Source organism: Numenius arquata, chromosome 6, assembly GCF_964106895.1.
Source record: "Numenius arquata chromosome 6, bNumArq3.hap1.1, whole genome shotgun sequence".
In the NCBI taxonomy this organism is placed as follows: Eukaryota; Metazoa; Chordata; class Aves; order Charadriiformes; family Scolopacidae; genus Numenius; species Numenius arquata.
In genome coordinates this window covers 21,005,676-21,025,755 of record NC_133581.1, presented here as the reverse complement: position 1 = coordinate 21,025,755, position 20,080 = coordinate 21,005,676, and the positions used below count along the sequence as shown (strand labels likewise).

The window sequence follows — 20,080 nt, the reverse complement described above, 5'->3', positions numbered from 1 at the left end:
TGAAAATGGTTGCACACAATCACAATCATTTTCACACTACTCAAACTTGAAGGCTTACAGGACATTTCGTGGAATTGTGTATTTAAAACTGTAAGATGTTACAGGCCAAATTTATTAGATCAGTGGAAGCAATCTTGAAATGCACTAGGATTTATTTGGTAGTCATGTTTCTGAATGTAAGACATCAATTTCTCTAATACATCCTATAGCTTTTTAAAAAATAAATTGCTGTTGTTGGAAAAAAATAATATTGTGATGTTTGTAAAATGTGTTTCCCATCAATAACTAAGGGTGGAAGTTCTGCCATGAAGCTACTTGAACAGGAGGTGAGCAACTTAAAGAACGTGAACCACGATCTTCTAATACACTTGGAAGAGATGCTTGAGATACCAAAGGTAAGATTTTATTAATTGCTGCACTAGTGTCAGTAGGCTGGAAAAACAACAAAAAAAAGAACTGTCTCTGTTCCATGGTAAGTCATCATATATTTTATTTAACAATTTTGTAATTTGACACAAATCCTACAGCTCTTGACCAAAACATTGTGGAAATATTTATATTTTATTTTCCTCTAAATTCCTGCTAAGCCAATGTTGTCTGTAATATAAACTAGTGGTCCAACAGAGGACAAAACCAGTTTATGTCAAAGGAAATGCCTGACTAAGCCAGCTTTGTTTGCCAGTCTCTGATAGCCAGAGACAATTATTACAGCCTGGGTTTTCATTTCTTCCTTCTTCCAATTCTCATATCTTCTCCTCCTCCCCCCGCCCCCGCCTTCCCTATTCTATTACGAACTATTGCAACAATAATTAAATACAGTCACCATGAAAATTACAGGGTTGTTTCTTTACTCTGTTTGTTTGCTGTAGTACTCTATAAGGAAGGTGGTCCTCTTGCATGTCTGTGTAATTTCTAATGAGGAGAAACATCAGATTGTAAGTAGTCTTTCCATTTTTTATAGATATCTGTTTCTTCAGTAAATTGTTATAAAGCCAAAGAATGGTGGAAATCTTATTTTTTAGGTTAAACTACTACCATTCTATCTTTAACTTACTATTACTTATTGGAAAGGTGTTATTACTGAGCTGAACAGAAAAGTTCCCAGGACTTTATAATGACAGCACAATATAAATATTGCAGTAACACATGTAAAAAAGTGTTTGTTGTTAGTTGTAAGTTTGGGGGATTTTTTGGTGTATTGAATTGGTCAGAAGTATCATTTGAGTAATGTAGTATAGTTTTCACTCCTAGTTGCTGAAAAGTTTCATTTTATATTTTTTCAAATGTTGGTACTTTCTTAGGCTTTCTGTAAAAGTCACCGATGATGCATTGAATGGAAAAGGCTGTAAACTAAATCCATACTTAGTCCTTGTTTTGAAAACATAGTATTTTTATACATTTTTAAAATGTACATGTTTTGAAAGCTTGAGAATTTCTTGTAGTAAGCAGTTGTCAATATTTGCAACAGGTCAATTGTCTTTAATCTTCTGTTCGTAGAATACTAAGTACATTATAGTTCTAGGTCATCACTGCAGCTGGAGCACTGCTATTAATTATATATATTGTTATTACATTAAAAGAAACAAAACTCAGAAATAACAAAATCATTACATTCTGTCTTTATTAATATTAGCAGATGTATCTTGTAATGGAGCTGTGTGAGGATGGAGAACTAAAAAATTCTTTGTAGCAAAGGGTGTTTTACAGAAAATGAGACAAGGCACATCATTCAGAATCTTGCTTCAGCAACAGCATATCTTCACAAAAAGGATAATTAAGTTCCTCTGTCTCTCCCATATGTTCATTGATTTTGAGTGTTCATATGTTTAACAACAGTTACTGATTGCTATTCTTATCTGTTATTTATTTTATAGTATAAAGATAGTCTGGTAAAGAAAAAGTAAAATATACTACATGAATGCTTTTTTAGAACTTTTCCTTTCTTACATATGCAATAACTGCTACCATTTTTCTTTTATTTCTCTTTCTGTACCAGCTATGGATAATTACATGTATTATTATTTCCTAACTTGCAACTGCTTTGCATTATAACATTAACTTAGTTTAGTTGTTAAATGCACAGTCTATTACAAGAGGTAAAAAAGCAGAATGGGATTGTTTCTGATACTTCTCAACAGTATGTGTTGCATTTAGGATTCGGTAAAAATCAGCATTTTCAGCCACCACACAGAAGCATTACAAATCTGCACAGTCCACAACAGAGTTAACCTATCCAGCCAAAAATTTAGAATTGATAGTGTAGGATTGTGAATAATTCTGGAGCTTTTTACACAGAAATTATGAATCTCTCTGTTACAGCACACTACTACTAGAAATCCTGCATTTACCTTCAGTTTTTTCCATAGAGATAGAGGTGGTTATGGAATGGTACCTTGTCTAAACAAGCCTTGTTTCTTCTGTGTGCTCACTGGAATGGCAAAAACTTCTGCTGGTTTTGGACATGAAAATGAACTGCAGGTATGAAAATATGTGCAAATTTGACAACTATACAATAAAAGCACTACTTTTTTGTTAGATTATGTGAACTGATCTACTGATATTAAAGACTGAACCAATATGAACTTTTTCCTTTATTACAGGACTATGGGAAGGAATGAGATTTGAAAATTTGAAATCTTCTCTGACTCCCTGGATGAAATGGGAAAGATGCTTTTGGTTAGGCTTCCAGTAGTTCAGAGTAAAATGCACTGGAATTGATCAAAGAAATTACTCAAATGAAAGAATTTAAAACATTTCTGTCAGAATGTCTTCACTGCAACTGATAACATTTTATTTCTTTATCTCTTTCAGCAGATATTTTTCACAGAGATCTAAAACTGGAAAACATTTTAGTTAAAAGCAGTGACATCAATGAAGTAAATGAAATGAAATTAAACATAAAGGTAAGACGACAATTGTAGCAGTTCTGCTTCAAGAACTGGTTTTAATATCCAGGTATTACTGGGAGACCTGTCTTTGATTCCTACTAGCAGCTTTTGAAATGAGCTACTAAATGGTGTTATTAGGGGAAGAAAAAATCATCTTGGAAGCTAAGTGGCACTGTTGAAAAAGGCTTTTTTTTTTTAAAAAAAAAAGGTAAGTATATTTCCAGATCAATTAAAAAAAATACATACTTAAAGTAACCGTACTGTGTTCATCTATATCCACACTAGTATAGTCCTAAGCCATTAGTTACAGGAAGCCAGCAGATGCTGTAAGATATAATTAATTTTTAAATTAGGAGTATTGTCAATTTAATATAAATCTGTATGGAAGATGTGTGAGTGGCTTTTTTTTTTTTTTTAATATCATATTGCATTTTGAATACCAGAACTTCTCATGTTAGAACTCCTCATGGTTTTGTCACTTGGAGCAGGGAAGAAAGAATTGAGTTTAGGTAATGACAGCCTATTCTATGACACACAAAATGCCTGCAAGGGGCTATAAGAGCATAGGAGCTGCTACCCTCCCCCTGCCATTTTTCCCCCCTGTTAAGAAAAGAGGTACAGTGGCTGAATTGTAATATCCTGGAAATACTAAATTTGTGAAAAAACCTCACTTATTTCATCATCATGTACAGCATGACTCTAATATTTTGAGTCAATTTTTCTTGGTTCCAGGGTTTTGATACTGTACTGCTTATGGCATTACAGTTTTTTTTGAAAGACACAGACTTTTAGCTTTGTCTCCTTACAGGTAACTTTTAGAGGCAATGATAATGTGGTCCTATTTCATTTCACTTTCATTTCACTAATATGTCAAATAGGTGGTGCTTAAAGGGGTGAGGAGACAAAATGCAATAATCTTACTCCTTCCCAATATTTTAACTAATGTAAACTTGCGGAAGTAGTTTCCACTCATAGAGACCAGTAAAATTGAAAGGTGCAGCTAAGGTTTTTTTGTTTGTTTGTTTGTTTTAAAAAAAAAAACAACAAACCGACCCCTCAAAAAACCCTCAAACACCTCCCATCTTTGCAGTTAAAACTTTGCCCACTGTAAAGATTTTTTTGTGGGTTAGGAGAGGGTGGACACACAAATGTTGGTTCAAGTGAATTCCAGGATTATATATAAGAGAAAAAAGTTTAGAAAATAGTTTCTAAATGTGAGTATATTCTCACGGTCTCTCAAGTTGCTCATTCTATTTCCATATAGAATAAAATCAGTTTAGCTAATCTTAAAAAAAAGCAGAACACTCCCTGGTTTTAGTTAAGATTTTCTAGCCATCACCTTTTGGTTGAATGTTGGAGCTGGTGGTGTACTCGGATGCCTGGTTCAGACCAGCAGAACAGCAAACAGAAAACTGCCTCCAGGAAGTGAAATTTTCATTTTGTATCTTCTTTTTCTTAAAGACCAACTTGAGAGACAGTGGAATCCGTATCAGTGTATGGATGGATCAGCAAAAATGCCAAAGCTGCTGACTCACGGAGTGGCTGGCCCTAAAATGCTGCCCTGAGGGTGGTGCTGGGGGAAGATCTGCTGCTTAGTTGGGTTTTACCCATGCCAAGGTTCATCTCTTTCTGGTGGAGATGATGGAGGCACATTTCCAGCCATTTGTCTTTCCTGCTGCTACATGTCCAGACAGCTGTGAGGAGGAATGGACCCACTGAGAGCATGCTGTAGCTGTCAGCTGGGGAGTTGTCCACGTTCATGTGACAGTCTAGGTTTTCATTTAGGTTCTTAACAAGCAGCACTCTGATTTATCAGCAACTTGGTTTTATTTATCTTGACCTTCTAACTTCTGTCTCTGTTCCTCCTTGCCCACAGCAGTGTAGGCTCTTCACCACCAGTCTGCTGTAGTTGGGCTTTCCAACTTGCTTTATTCACAGAGAATGTAAAGTGGTCAGCAGGGATTTGCCCTGTGTCCTTGGAGAATACTTAGTTTAATGTGAGCTTGAATGTCAAGGAAAAAAAGTACCATATTAAAAAAATGCTTAGGTAGTGAAACAAATTGCTCATCAAAGTAATTACAGGACAATCATTAGTGGTATTCTGAATTTCAGTTAGGATTCATTCTCCTTTTTTTGAGTTCTGCTCTAAGGAAAGGAAGTTAAGGTACATGCCTTGCAAGGTCAGATTTTTGTCCTACAGAAAAATATCATTTCTTCAGCTACTTGTAGCTTTTGTTGGAAGGGTATGGAATCACCATTTTAATTTGGATGCCCCCTCTACCAAACAACATTAGGGATGACCTAAGATCTCTTGGAAATAATTGTATTTCATTGTGCTGTTATTCAACCAGCCTTCGTAGTTCTTTTGAGGTGTACATTTCTGGTAGGTAAGCAGAACAGCTGCATAGGTTCTTTACATCCCATTTTCAGGGACAGGTGATGAGTATTGCTTTTTTGGAAAGGTTTCTTTTAATAGTTTTGGGCTTTATCGTCTGCCTCTAAATGGTTCGGTGAACTGGAGTGGAGATAAATGGGGCTCTGAAGAAAACAAGCAATGATTTCTTTTAAATCAGCTCGGGGATATGTTTGCCTACACATGTTCCTTCTTTCTCTTGCTATTGTGGAAGTTCAAAACCTCTGAAATTCTTCATTGGTTGAGAATTTGAATAGTATTTAAGATTATGCCATCCTTTAAGCCTGCGTTGGAAGGTTCATGGGTACTTAAAGCCTAGAGAAAGTTGACAGGAGACATTGCTGACCAAAGAATCTGAAATCAAGTGCCAGTGGTTTTTGCAAGTGTGCTGTTGGTGTCCAGAGGTAATCTGGCCACTTTTCAAACTCCCTTCTGCATAAGAGCGACAGAAGAGCTCCATATTTCCCAACTACTCATGGGAAAAGAGGTATAACTGTTGCACACCAGCTGAGGGCTGCTGCCAATCACCGCTTGGGTCAGTTGATTGACAGGATGCTCTTGCTCCACTCGCTATCAAGTTTCTAAAGGAGATGAACAAGCGGGTCCCTGTAGCGAGGACAAACAGCTATTCCAGCTGATTGTACCTCTTCAGAGTGAAAGCAGTGACATGCTGTGTCACGCAGGGCATCACTTTATAACCAATACCTACAGGCTGTATGAAATTAACTCTATATCTGCTACAACAAAGGAAGGCTGCAGTTAGGCAAGATTTTGTTCAGATTGTAGATGTAGATGTTGCTGTAGAGGAGTCCAAGTTCTTGATTGATATTCCTTGATGATGTTGTACTGTTCATTGTCAGGCACTTCTTTTCTGCTGTTTTTTTCTCTTCACTCCCATAGCCAGCAGGTACTCATTATAATCTCTTAGGTGATATGCAGAACTAATGTCTTCTTATTTTCTCATGAGCATTTTCCATGCCCTCCATGCAGGCAACACCCACTCTGCATTTCCATTCTACATGTTGTTGTCTTCAGACTGCCTCAATCTACATTATACTAATGGTAAATTAAGTTCACTGCAAGTAACATGTTCCATTGTTAGAAGGTCAGCTTTTTCTCTGTTGCTGGGTGCTTTTGAAACCAGCTGTGCCAGCTGAATCACAGTACCTCCCTCTGGTTACATAAAGCTAATTTGTAACATCTGATGTGCTGCAGAAAGCTGGAGGAATCTCCAGGTAAACGATGGGATTAAATTCTAAACCATTTTTTTTTCTTAGAAAATTACAATCCAAACCATGTGTCTACTCCAGTGTATGACACTGCTTATTACTTGATGTTGAAATGGAAGTCGAAAAAAACCACGAAAGCAGGTAATTATGATGTAGCCTGTCCAAAGGGCATGCTTTTCAGGTTTTTTTTTTCACTTTGCCTATTTAGGCAATGAATGCTTTGCATTCCATCATATAAAGATTTGTACCACTTTCTGATTTATGCTGCATGCTGTAAAGTACTTCGCTCCATTATCCAATATAGCATTCATTTTTGAATTCTATGAAGTTCTTTTCCTCAATGGTATGTACCAGCAGTGCATTTCATAGCTTGCTCATAACAGACTGAAGCAAAAAAGAAACCCTTTTTGGAGGAAGATAATTAGTCCTTCTGACATTTTGATCGATGAAATACTAGTAGTATTAAATACCTCTTTAAGTGAGGCAGTTGCATGAGATGAAATTACTTTCCAATTTACTAATCATGGCAGAAACATAGAGTCTCAACACTAGAAGGGATCTCAAGTCATTTGATTTATTTCTCTGTCCAAAGAAAGAAGCAGCTATGCTTAGGTCATTTCTGATGAATATTTGTGTAAAGGGTACTTAAAGACCTCCAGTAATGGAGAGTCCGTAATCTTCCCAGGCACTCTAGTCTGATGCTTCATTATCCTCCCAGAAATTTTTCCTCCTGTCCACCCTGAACCGTCGGCTTGACAATCAGCTTAAACTTACACCTACAGGCCATGATCTAATCACTTTTTTCATTATAAATTTCCCGTTAACTCACCTGCAGCCACATAATTGCTCGAGCTGACCAAAGGGAGGTGGTGGGAGCCTATGCGTGGGGCTATGGAAAACGGTGGGACTGTGCTTCATATTTTCAGACTATTATTTCTCACCCTGTCCACCATGGGTATGAAGAACAGTAGCCACTTTCCTGTTTTCAGCAATCTTATATCACACTTCTTCCTTGGTCTCTTGTTCTTTAGACTAAACAAAATGAATTTTCTCAGTCCTATCCTGCATTTCCGACCTTTGCACTGGACTCGCCGTGCTCCATTTGGTACCTATTATGTCAAAAAGGGAGTATCCAAAACTGAGCACAATAAATCTGGGCTGAGTGGAAGGATGGTTTCGTATGTACTGCAGGCCTAAAACACAGGCGATGACTGTCTTTTTGTAATTTATTTAGGGACTCGGAAGTCCATACAAAACAACACGAGGTAAGTGCTGGAAATCAGGCAAATGGCCTGCTTTTTCACCTGGCATCTTTAAATAGGCTTCAAACCCAGGCAAGGGGAGGAGTATTGGCCTTGACCTTCTCAGAAAGGGCGGACACGCACAAAGAGGTTTTGTACCAGAGTGGCTGCTTTGTGCTAGTCCTGCCTCGCAGAGGCGTTGTCTGGTAACACTGAAACTGTTAACTCATGTTTGGCTTTGATTCACAACAGTCCTTGAGGTGCTGCCTGACCAGCTCTTCTCCTCATGTTTGTGTTCTGAGCTCGCCTTTCAATATATTTACAGCCATTCCTGGCTTGATGTTGTCTTCAGATTTAATAAGCGTGTTCTCTCTTGGATCATCCAGGTCATCAATTATAATGGTATCATGCCTAGGACAGATACCTACAAAACATCCTTTGATGCAGCCTTCCACTTTGACAATGAACAAGTTACAAGTACTTTCTGAGAAGTGTTTTTTATAAGCATGCGTGCATTGTTCCTGTGATATTTTAATGTAGACAGTACTGTGAAAAAAGTTACATGAATCAGTATCAAAAGCCTTACTAAAATAGAGATATGTGATATTTAGTGTCCCTCCTCTAACCCCAAAGCCTGTCAGTCTGTGCTACATGGAGATTTGTTCCTGATCAGTACATAATGGCTGTTACTTACCTCTTTGTTTTCTTCTAGGTGCTTATTATTTCCAGTATTTTCCTGGGAATTAAAATTAATGGGTCGCATCTGTAATTCTTTAATGCCAACTTTCCCACCCTCTTATGGCTAGATACCATGATTGCCTTTTTCAGTTTTCAAGTATTTTACCTGCCTTCCACTAGTGCTTCTTAAACCACTTATAACTCTGAAAAATCTTGTCAGTTTTTAAACTACTCTAGAATGAACTTTATCGTTTATGGCTGATTTTAAAATTTCCAACCTAAGTACTTGCTGACCTTTTGCTTCTCTGTAAAAAACTGAGGTCTTGCCCCTTTGTCATAGATATTGATTGTGCTATCCACTGCTTGTGGTTGACATTTTGGTTAAGACTGATGTAAGAGGACATTAAATAAGTTTGCTGTCTGAGCATCATCTATCAATTGCATTCTTGGTTGAATGCAATACTGGCCTCTTTATTCATTGTCTTCCTACTACTCATCTACTTATAGATTATTTCATTTTTAGTTACATCCCTTGTTACTATGCTTATGTTTTCCTTTTGTTCTTATTTTAATCTTTTGTACGTTCCCTTCATGTGTGTGAGACTTGTGGAAATTCACAATTTAAGCAGACTGGTTTATTAATTTAAAAAAATAATTGTAAAAGTAATAACAATTTTCCAATTCAATCATTTTATTTTCTGTAGGATATGTATACAAGGATATAAACTTTATATAACTTTGTAAGTTTTTCCAGGATGTTAATAGCATGAATTACTGCTGGTATAAAATATTCTCAAAACAATTGATTAAAAATGAGATGGAACTGTAGGTTTTGGCCAGTTTACCATTAGTATTACCAACAATCTTCTTTAAAGTCTTGTTTTACCAGTTGTGGTATTATCAAACCATTATGTTAATAGTTCTAAGTCCCTCAACATATTAATTAGATATCTGAAGTTTGGTACCTACCTAAAACATAAAAAACTGAGATGACAGTTAACCAAGCTTTTTGGTTTGGTGGGACAACCCTTCTCTCTGTCAATCTCCTCTTCTATTGTGTGAAGGTTTTAATCTTCTGTTCCGTACTGGGGATAAGTATTTCATCTGGAAGAAAAGACTGTATACTTTGCTTTGAACTCACAACCACATCTCCCATGATACGGTAGATAAAATATCACTAAGATGGCTCCAAAGCAGCATCTTTTTGACATGTGACCGAAACAATAGAATGTGATTAGTGAATAGATTATAATTTGTGAATTTTTAATCAAGGATATAAATAAATAGGTTTGAAAAGTTTTATTTTAGAGTATTTTGGCATTGATTTTTTTCATCATATGATGTATTCAAGCTCATATGTGCCAACTGAGGCTCTTGTGTTTTGCAAAAGCCCCTGCGCTCTTACGTACTACACATATCTAGGAGAAAAATAAAAGTTTGTATGGTGTCTTGCAATACTTTAAGTTAGTCTATTATGATTACTGCTTTAATAACTTACTATGGGGAAAAAGAATACTAAGTTTAATCATACAGCTAATGTCGTGATGTCACCACCCCCTTTGCAGCTAAATGATAAAAGTGAGGACACATCAGCATGAATTGTTAAGGTCTGTACATTATTCATTTAAACATCTGCTGTTGGTTCCTCTTTACATATGGGAATAAATTATACCACATCAGCACATTCTTCATGCTTTGTGTTTAAGCATTTAAAAGGTTTTTTTTGTATTATTAATACTATTTTTTCTGCTTGGTTGGCAGCCCCTGAAGTTATCAGTGCCTATGACTATAGCCAACAGTGTGACATTTGGAGCATAGGTGTCATTATGTACATGCTGTAAGTAGCTTGTAAAAGTAATATAAAATGTACAGACCCATTTATAATACAAGTGCTTACAATTTTGCACTGAAATAAAAAATAAACCTGTGTGCTAAACCTTCACAAAAGACTGAACTCTTATAATTGCTCGCGTGTAAACATTACAAATTTCTATGCAAAATAAAGTAAAAGAGACAGTTCAGTGTTAAAAATGGAGTATTTGATTTGTGAAGCACTTTATAATCCTGAAATAACAGGAAGTTACAGAATATTGCAGTGTAACACTGTAAAACTAAACGGAGAGTTTAGGCCTCTCTTTTTCATATGTCGGCTGGATCTATATTTGAGAACTAAGTTACCGATTTACAGATTATCGGTCAAATCCTCAAATGGATTGAACAAATCATGCCATGAGGGTAAGGACTTTTCTTCTTCATCTCTGCCTGTGGTGGCTGTGGAGATGTTTGAGGGCTGTACAGGTTGTCTGTGTCCTTCGAAAGTTCATTAGTCTGATGTTATTAGAGGAAGAAATGAAATTTTACATTTGTAAGATTACATGTACATTTTTTATTGAAGTCTTCCATCATTTCTAACATTGATCTTAGTTACAAAATAGTAATTTGTCTCTGAAAAATCTTATTCTGCCTATACTAGCTAAATAATATAAAAAGGTCCCCCTGCAATTAAAAATCAATTGTAGCAAAGTAAATAAATTAACATTCATATGATGCAACTAAAATGTCACACTGTATGCAGGAATCTTTTTTTCTTTCATAATGTATTTTCTTGGAATTTTTTCCCCACTTTCAGTCTTTCACTTGCCCCCAGATGATGCTTTCATGCCAATGTTTTAGAACATTACCACTTGCCATTTCATTTGTTGTTATTATTTTTGTCCTGTGATTGTTTTACTTTTGTTGCCTACAGCTGAGTTCTTTTATAACTTAAGACTTCGTGCATGAGCATGCAGACGCAGGCACACAGTTTCATAACCTCCTCTTTTCCAGATGTTCTTTGTTTTGGTTTCTCAGGTTTTTTTTTTCTATACAATTAGCTCACTTTTCTTCTTGCGTCAGCATGATGAAGTGTCCATATCTTTAGTGCCTTTATTTTTTTTAATTTCTAAAATCCATGTGTACTTTTTATGTTGATACAGAATGAGTTTTATTGTTGTACTTCACGATATTAATGTTTGTATGACAGTAGTAGGATTTGCACAACATAATACAATAGAATATATTATAAAACGGTTGGTAGAAATTGGATGGCTTGACTGGCTAATAAGAATCCAGAGCAGTGCCTGCAATCAGCAAAATTCACAGCTCGGAACTTGTGAAATTCAGAACAGTGAACTGTGTTGATTGCAGCTGGAGCTTAGAACTTCTGATCTTCTTCCTTAATTAGCAATATAAATATTTTTTAAAATTAGCATTTTGTAATCACAACAGTGTCAGAAGAAAGTGACATTAATTCACCCCTTGTTGTGTTGACTACACAAGAATGAAAATAGTGTGCATGAATTAATAGAATACAGCTCACACTCCTTTTTATTGCTTAATTTGAAAATAGTAATACAAAAGTCATAAGATCATCTTCTGATTTTAATTCTGGTTTTGCAAATTACTTTTCTTCACACCCTGAATAATAGCTTGTGCTCCTCTAATGGGCTTAAAGGTACTTTTATAGCCATTATTACTACCATCACAACTTTGACCCTTCTGGGCTACAGCTAATGCCTCCCTGGCAATTTGCTAGCTGCCAGAGCTTTCTGCGGTGCAGATGGCATGCTCCATCTTGGTACCAAGGGTATTATTGCCACGACAGGCTCAGTCTCTACCTATATGGGGAGCATAAGCCCTGAGGTGACTCATGAACTCTGTTTTCATGAATGTTAATGCACAGGATTGCCTCTGCATAACGGGGCAATGCCAGCATGATGGATTTTTATAAGTAATTTAAACTGAGGTCTACTTTATACTTTCCGTTTCATTTCTATTTTAACTTATACTAATAGAAACATACACAATAGTAACCAACAAAAAGAAAATCCATTACAATACAAACGTATATCAGCACATTGAAAGAGTGGACTAGCGAGAGTCTTGCTGCCTGTCACGCTCCAAGAGTATGGCCCATACGCTGCTCTCTAATAGCAAAGGGTCAGGGGCTTCTTTCTTCTGTGCAATCTACACTATTGGATTTCTTGCTCATTCTTCCAATTGGGCTCAGAGACTCTGACCCCTGCAATAGCTCTCGAAAATCTTTGTGCAACTAAAGAAGTCTAGGATGCCTAATAAATTACTTCCTGCATTGCAGCAGTAAGAAACCTATTAAGAAAATGAGGTACTTTTTGCTCCTTTCTAAAGGCACAGATTATTTTTTTTTTTCCCACGGATTTTCAAGGTTCTGCATGATACGTTTCACCTACTTAACTTGATTTCTTTACCTGAATTTATCTGTTGTCTGTCACTGCCTTAGTCTGGAGAGAACTTAGTCCTATCTGTGCATTACAGAATAATGGGCATTGTCACCAGCCAACACTTACAGTATCATGTCCTGAAATGAGCGCATTCTTCCAATTTTCTGTTCTTTAAATTGAGTTCCATGTGGATTTAAGTCCTGAAGGAGATTTGGAAGGAGAATTGGGGGATAAAAGAAAGCAGCAGTTTTTGTCGAAGACATTTTGAAATTAAAAGTTTGGGGGAAAATGCAATTAAATATTAATTTTATGTTTTACCTTAAAATTAAATATTAAAGCCATGTGAATGAAACTCCAGAATATTTTACTTTGATATAAAGTGACAGGCATCCTTCACTAGGATGTGACAATTGCATTTTTAGTAGCTACCTCTGTGTTTTGGGAGTAGAACTAAAAACATAGTTTGATGCAAATAATTTATTTGATGAAGTTGGTTTCTTTTTTGTTTTAAATAGCCACAAATAGGTGTATTAAGTTCTTGAAAGTATTTGCTATTTAATTTTTGCATGTCAACTTTATATGAATAGTATGATGTAAAATCTATTAGAAATTCAATCTGTCTTTATTAGTTTTGATTGAAAAAACAGATCACTTGATCTGATGGTTTTTCATTTGTTATGTGATTAGTAGAGCACAGACCAATACTTACTCTCAAAGTATATTCTCTAATAAACATACACAGTTGTTTCTGGCTAATGTTTCTGTTGGTAAACAGTAATAGTCACTGAAACCAAATACTAAGAAAATTGAAACACTGGGTTTGATATGAAACAAATTTTTTAAAGAATGCGTTTTTTTAGTTTCATATGTATTACCTTTTTTTTTTATTGTTACCACATCATTAAGAATACAACTGACATAAAAGAAGCAGATAATACAGAAAGAGTAAATTGAATTTACAGACATTCAGACACCACATTTACTCAAATGTTTTACTCAAAATAACAAGAAATAGATAACAGAACAAGAATGCAGTCAAAGTATATTTTATGAACCTATATACTCTTAATATGCACACTTATGGATATGTCTTAAAATATTTCTGATGGATATGTCTTAAAATATTTCTGACATCTTTGCTTTTTTATTATCTTCTTTATACTGATACCTTAGTTTAAATTAGGCCAAATAAGGCAATGTTCACACTATATAGCTAAAGTAGATGCACATAGAACATAAAGTGAAAAATTGAAAATGATGGGGTTTTTTGTCATAGTATTTTCTGCTTTATGTTTTTGTTCTGAAAAATACATCTTTTGTAGCAGTAAAAGCATATTATAAACTTCTATATTTTTCCGTGAATCACGCTTGCTTAATTTACTTCTATTCAATGAATAGCAACTTTGAGATTTGAACGTATTTCATAGATTGTGAGAAATTGGAATTGAGTTTATCACATTTTGAACAGCAGTACACGACTTTAGGGACACAAGCAACCACTATGTATGACTAAACTGACTTGTATGAAATAAGGCTACAGAATAAAATATGTCTAGTAATTCTTATATTGAGTCAATGACCTGTGTTTGAACCAAACCCTGTTTTTTAAGACAGACAGTTGATTAGGACTTAAATGTCTACATTGAGAGTGGTTTGTTTTGTCTTGTTGCTGTTGTTTCAGTTCTTGTGATTGTTATTAACTCAGTGGAGTTTTGGCTAACTAGTCTGAAAACAGTGGGACATGAATTAATGATGGTTCTTATTACTGAAATGTACTGGTTGTTAGGACAGAATTGTTGAATTGTTTAGTGGAAAATACTACTTTGACATGAAATAGAAAAAGAAACTGTATGTATAAAGTGTTTTCAGTTAACAAAATCTCTGTGGTGGAAATACTGCATGTGGTGGCAACAGGTTAGCTTTCTGTTAGCCAAGTGATCTGGATAAGTGAGTTACAGAATAGCAGAATACTATATTTTCAGTTTAATTTTTTTTCTAGCTTCTATCTTCAGTTGTTGTATCTTGTTAAACCTTTGGCTGCTACTTTAAAAATCTATATAATATCAATTATCTTTTCCTTATCTGGATACCTAGTGACCAAGATTAAATCACCTTTTAACCTCATAACCTTTTTCCTTTAAATCTCTCTGAGACACATTTTTCAGAACTTGAGCCACTTTTTTACAGTTCTTCTGAAGCTTTCCCAGTCCTGAAAACTTCTTGATTTCACAGCGATCCCATAGAACATAGTTTTTTTCCTCACCAGTGAAAAATAGTAGGTATCTGTTCACTGACCCTAATTTTCTTACAACTTTTATAGCAAGCTTAGAAAAAAAGCTTTTTGAACTATTAAGAAAGGAAGGCCTGTGCTTTAACAATCTGGTCTGGGAAACAGTGAGGCTCATAAGTACACAATGCTCTCACAAAATAAATGCTGAAAGTATTGCAATGAATATTGCAATGAATTCCACAAATGTAGTAGTCTAGATTTTTTTATTTTTTTGCTTCTAAGTAGTATGCACTTTCTGAAAAGCAAAACTGATGTTAAAAAATAAATTGGCAGAAATGAAATCATGAGCTAATTTCATAGCATTGTAAGTAAAATATTCTCTGCTGAACTAAAGCACTCAGTTGAAAATGTGTCTAGTTGTTGTTAGCAGAAATGAGATGGATCAAACTGTGTTTTTTCCTAGCAAAATAATTAGTGAGACTACTTCTGAAAGTCAATCCTGCTCACCAAATCGCAGCTAATGAATTACTTGATAACCAGTGTATAACAGTGAGTTTTGAGGCAATACCATTTCTTCACCTTGTGTTTTACCTCTTACTTATTTGGTACATAAAGATACTGTATTGCCTCAGTGGAACTCAGTAGGGTGGAAAATTTAAAAAAACACAACGTAAGAAACAAAACTTGTAGGGGCCTTATCCAAAGCTCGCAAATCCATTAACATTTTTTGCTTGTATCCCATGGGCTTCTGATAAGCCTGTTGACTAGGAGAAGCTTTACACTGTCTTCCTTACCCAAACCAACTTTACCTGATTTCCCCATATGTTTTGACATGGTATGGAAGGTTCACGTCAGGTTTAACTAATGCTCATGGCATTCCTGTTAGTATAATAAAAAGTTTTTTGTTTGTGGGTGGGTTTGCGTTTGTTTTGGGGTTTTTTTTTTTTAAATTTAAAAACAGAAGATGAGCTCCAAGGAAATTTGGCCATTTTGAAGGCAAGTGAACTGTAGTGCTGGAAAGGGACCCTCTGAGCTTCCAGCTTCCTGGCTGGGCTGCAGAACATGCTGCTCTGAGAACACTGAACTTTCAGCTGTGTGATGAAACAGTTGCACTACTTTGTAGTTGAAATTAAAGCAGAGGGAATGGATATATCTGCTTCTTAAATATAACACTGATAATAGTAAACCTGAATTTTGCCTCACTCCATCTACAAAAGAACCATTCTGGACTAGTGTACATCTTTCTTCTTTCCTGCTAATTGAGGAGAGATGAACAAGAAGCTGTTTTCCAAACTTTCAGTGCATTCCTCTGTGTGGGAGAATAGCCACAAGAAAATGTATAACTCTACAATGGCCTGAAAAATGAGACAACTTTCATCCAGTTCTGCCCTGCCATACTATGAGTACCATACTGTCCTGGCCTCATGAAACTGAAGATACAGAAAACTACCAGCTGTGTGATTTAATGGGTTTTCACCACGTATATTCATCAAGTTTGAGACTAAATTCCATATGATAACACAATTGCATGTAACAAGACCTTGCTATAGTTCATTGTAAACTGTTCCTTCTCTCCATACTATATAACATATCAGGCACAGTAAATTTTTATTGCAATTCTTCATTTAAAGAGTAGGTAGCAGGCTGGTTATCTTAACTATACATATATATAGATATACACTATATCTATAAATGCAACCCCACATTGGTTGTCTTCTACTTGCACTTTCACAGTAAATATGCAACACCTTTAAGCATTAGTTTCAATGCAGAAATAAATTTTAGATCTTTTTCATCAAGTTTCCGTGTTTCTAAATGTTGAGAGATGGCCATCGTAGACTGCTGACAGAATTCTCTCATGCCAGGGAGCCCGCTCTGAAGTCTGCTGTTATGGACAGCTTCTGCAGACATTATTCGGTCAGAAATAAATAAAATCAGGAATGAGCTCTGGAAATACACTGAATTAATTCATTCCTCCAGCTGATCTACTCGTGGCACATTTTCAAGCTGCTTCCTTAAGGGAAAACTTTCTGGATGGCTCTTGCCTTTATGCTTCAACATTTCCTGTATGTGACTGGCCAGTGTTTTCTATTACAGGAGAACTGCAAGGAGATATTTTTGCCTCTTAAATATCTCTACATTAGCATGAGCTGACTTTCAGGCTTGGGTTGCTGTGTCTCCAGTTCTAAAGGAGACTTTGGCAGCTGTCTGCCTGTGAGCGGTAGCTCCAACATTAGACACTCTGGATCTGCTGCGTGTGAACGCGCTGTGCAGCTGCTCTGCTCACAAATGGTACTTGCCTGGACCTGCTCCATGGGCTCAGTACTGTGCGTGTGCGGTGCCCAGCGTTCTGGTGCTGTTCTGCTGAATTTCTTGAAAAATGGATTCGGCCAATATGCCTGGTTTCTTGAATGCTGATGGACCTCTTTAGCATTTTTACTGCTAACTACATCCCCATCTCTGTTCAGTACTGACAATTCTGATTTATTTATTTGTGTAATAAGATTTCTGTTTCATTGACATAAATTATTTATTTTGTATAAGGAGCTAAAAACACCAGGATGGTCATACAACGTATGTTAAAGGTCTTTCTTACATCATCATCAGTTGGCAAGGATAGATGCTTAGGGGATAAGAAAAGAAAAAGCATTCAGCATTGCAATATTATACCAGTTTTCAGTCAATTGCTGCCCAGGGTTTCCTGAACCAAAAGAGAATGGTGGTAAAAAAGCTCAGTTGGCTTTTTTCCACTGATTGATCAAAATATTTTTAAACTCATAAACATTTCCTTGTGGCAAAGAATTCCTCAGCTTCGGTAGGCAGCCTGTGAAGGAGGGTCTCCCTTGTTGTTCTGTAGCTTCTACCTTCCATCTGCATGTTTCATTGGACCCCCCCAGTTGTCTGTCTTACACTCATTCTCTTATGCTGCTTATGGTTGTCATATGTATTACATATAGCACATGTACATATTACTACATGTAGTATTATATACTACATATAGCAGTGTTTGAAGTGGTTTTTCCATTTCTAGTAAAAACCTTAGGTTTTTAGAGGTCCTAACTCAGCCTGGTTTTTAGAACTACTGGGCACCTGTGGCTCCCATCTTACTTCAGTGGGAGTTGCAGATACTCATCGCCACTGAAAATTGGGACACCAGTTTCTACTTCATGCTTGTGCCTCCACAGCCTTTGTGATTTTACAATAGCCAGATGGGGAACATGAAAGTGCATTATCATGTAGAGAATTCTGTGTGTAAAAAAATTAACCCCTTGGTGCCATGTGACACATGAGCTTCTGCATAGGACTAAACGCATTTGGCACCACAGTCTCCCACCAGGAAATCCCTACCATCTGTACCTAAAATTTATGAAGTCACAAGTCATTCTGTATGATTAAAACTGGCAGTTCAAACATAGGTGCAGCAATTTTATATTCCAGAACAATACTTTAACAACAAAAATTTTAATTTAAAAGTTCCCATGTACTTATAGCTAAACAAATGACCTCAAGCTCAATTCAAGTTAGTGGATACCTCTGGAGGTTCGTGTGTTGTCAGTTTGAGACCATATATAGTTTTGGCCGGGGGCTATGCAAAGGGTTGATGATTAATTATTTACCAGAAATACTAATTAATGCAGTTCTCTTACTAGTTTTGATTATTCTGATCTTTATACCAGTTAAAACTTTTCCAGACACATTTAACTTTTTACATCTGCTAAAAAGTAAGAGCAAAAAAGATGATGATAGCACAATATTTTTAAGTTTCTAAGAAACGCAAAGATTATATTACCACCACGTGTTGTTTCTACATAATCTGCAGGAGTCTATTACTTATATACTGAGTATTGTATTTACGAAATATAGGGTAATATTATTTTGCAATAAATATTTTTATGGATATACATATTTTGGTTTGATACTGTAATTTTCAATTACTTTAAGCTAGATCTTAAAAACATGCTCTTTCCCATTTTTTTTTTCCTACCTAATACTATATATTGTATGGATTGTGATATATTTTAACTATAAGAGTACTCTACCTCATTTTCTTCACTTCCCCCTAGGAGAATTTGATATTTTCTTAGGTCTGATTTAATAGAAGGTGGTGTTCCCTTTCGGGTAGTGAGGTGGTTTTGTTCTTCTTTCCTCTTCTCTACTGCTTTTTGGTTTTCTCAGAAGAGATTTTGAGCACATTGAAGGTGAAGTCTCGTTCATAATTCTGTGTTATTGCTATGATTTTTGGGGAAACTTGCAGGTACATGAGTATGCTTGACCGAAGAGTAAAAGCAAGACCCTAAATATAAAATTTATGCATACAGCATGTGAGATTTCTTGTTTCTTTTGGGGGCAGACTGACTTTTGCAAGCAAATGAAATGCCTAAATCCCAAATCCTTTCATGCCTGACTTACAGCTCTGGTTCAGCAAAAGCATATATGTTCATTCCTGTTCTGCAAATTATTTAAGCATGTTTCCAAAGTTATGTGAGGACTTGAAAAATTTGATTCAATGAAGGACTGAGACACCTAAGGATGTCTAATGATTCTGAGAAGTAATCTGCTTAGAGCTCTAGCTTTAACAGAGCAGCCTCTTGCTTTCCCATCTTAAATTTTCTCAGCTACCTGGAATTGGATCTTTTTGTGCACCTAGACCCCCCTCCCTTGGCAGCACCAGATAGTTCAGAGCCGAGTTACAACCAAACCAGTTTCCTGACAGACTGTAGTAAAAATCACAGCTTTCTTTTGGTAACTGGCAGAGACAAAACCAGTTTGTGTGGCAGCCTAGTGGTCAGACTACTTGCTGAGGATGCAGGAGTCCCAGGCTCCGTACACAGTATAAATGTGCCTATAGGCAAAGGCTTGTGCTGGGTGAGAGCACGACGTTGCTTTTTCTTCCCTTGCCTGAAGTAATGATATTCGGGTTGGATGGCTTGCAAGAGGATCACTTTCTGGGGTTCTGTACAGTGGGCATTTGACAAGAATGATAAGGGTTAAAATATGTACTGCACAAGTGCATTTAATACACATATATCTTCACTCTGCACAAAATATGGAACTTGAAACCGCTTCAACATTTTTGCTGCTGGTAAAATAGTGCTTTCTGCTGTCATATCTCAATAAAATATATAGCAGTTGCACTCCATGATGTTTTTCTAATACACATGT

At 36.1% G+C, this 20,080-nt stretch overlaps 1 protein-coding gene across 1 annotated transcript; it reads left to right on the top strand.

The window, feature by feature from the left end:
• Nucleotides 1–266: 266 nt before the first annotated feature.
• STK33 (serine/threonine kinase 33) lies at nucleotides 267–10,290 on the top strand. Its single transcript, XM_074148752.1, is given in 6 exon segments — nucleotides 267–395; nucleotides 1,634–1,677; nucleotides 1,679–1,768; nucleotides 2,813–2,903; nucleotides 4,350–4,374; nucleotides 10,211–10,290. Coding segments are annotated over 6 exon segments (459 nt in total).
• Nucleotides 10,291–20,080: the final 9,790 nt, after the last annotated feature.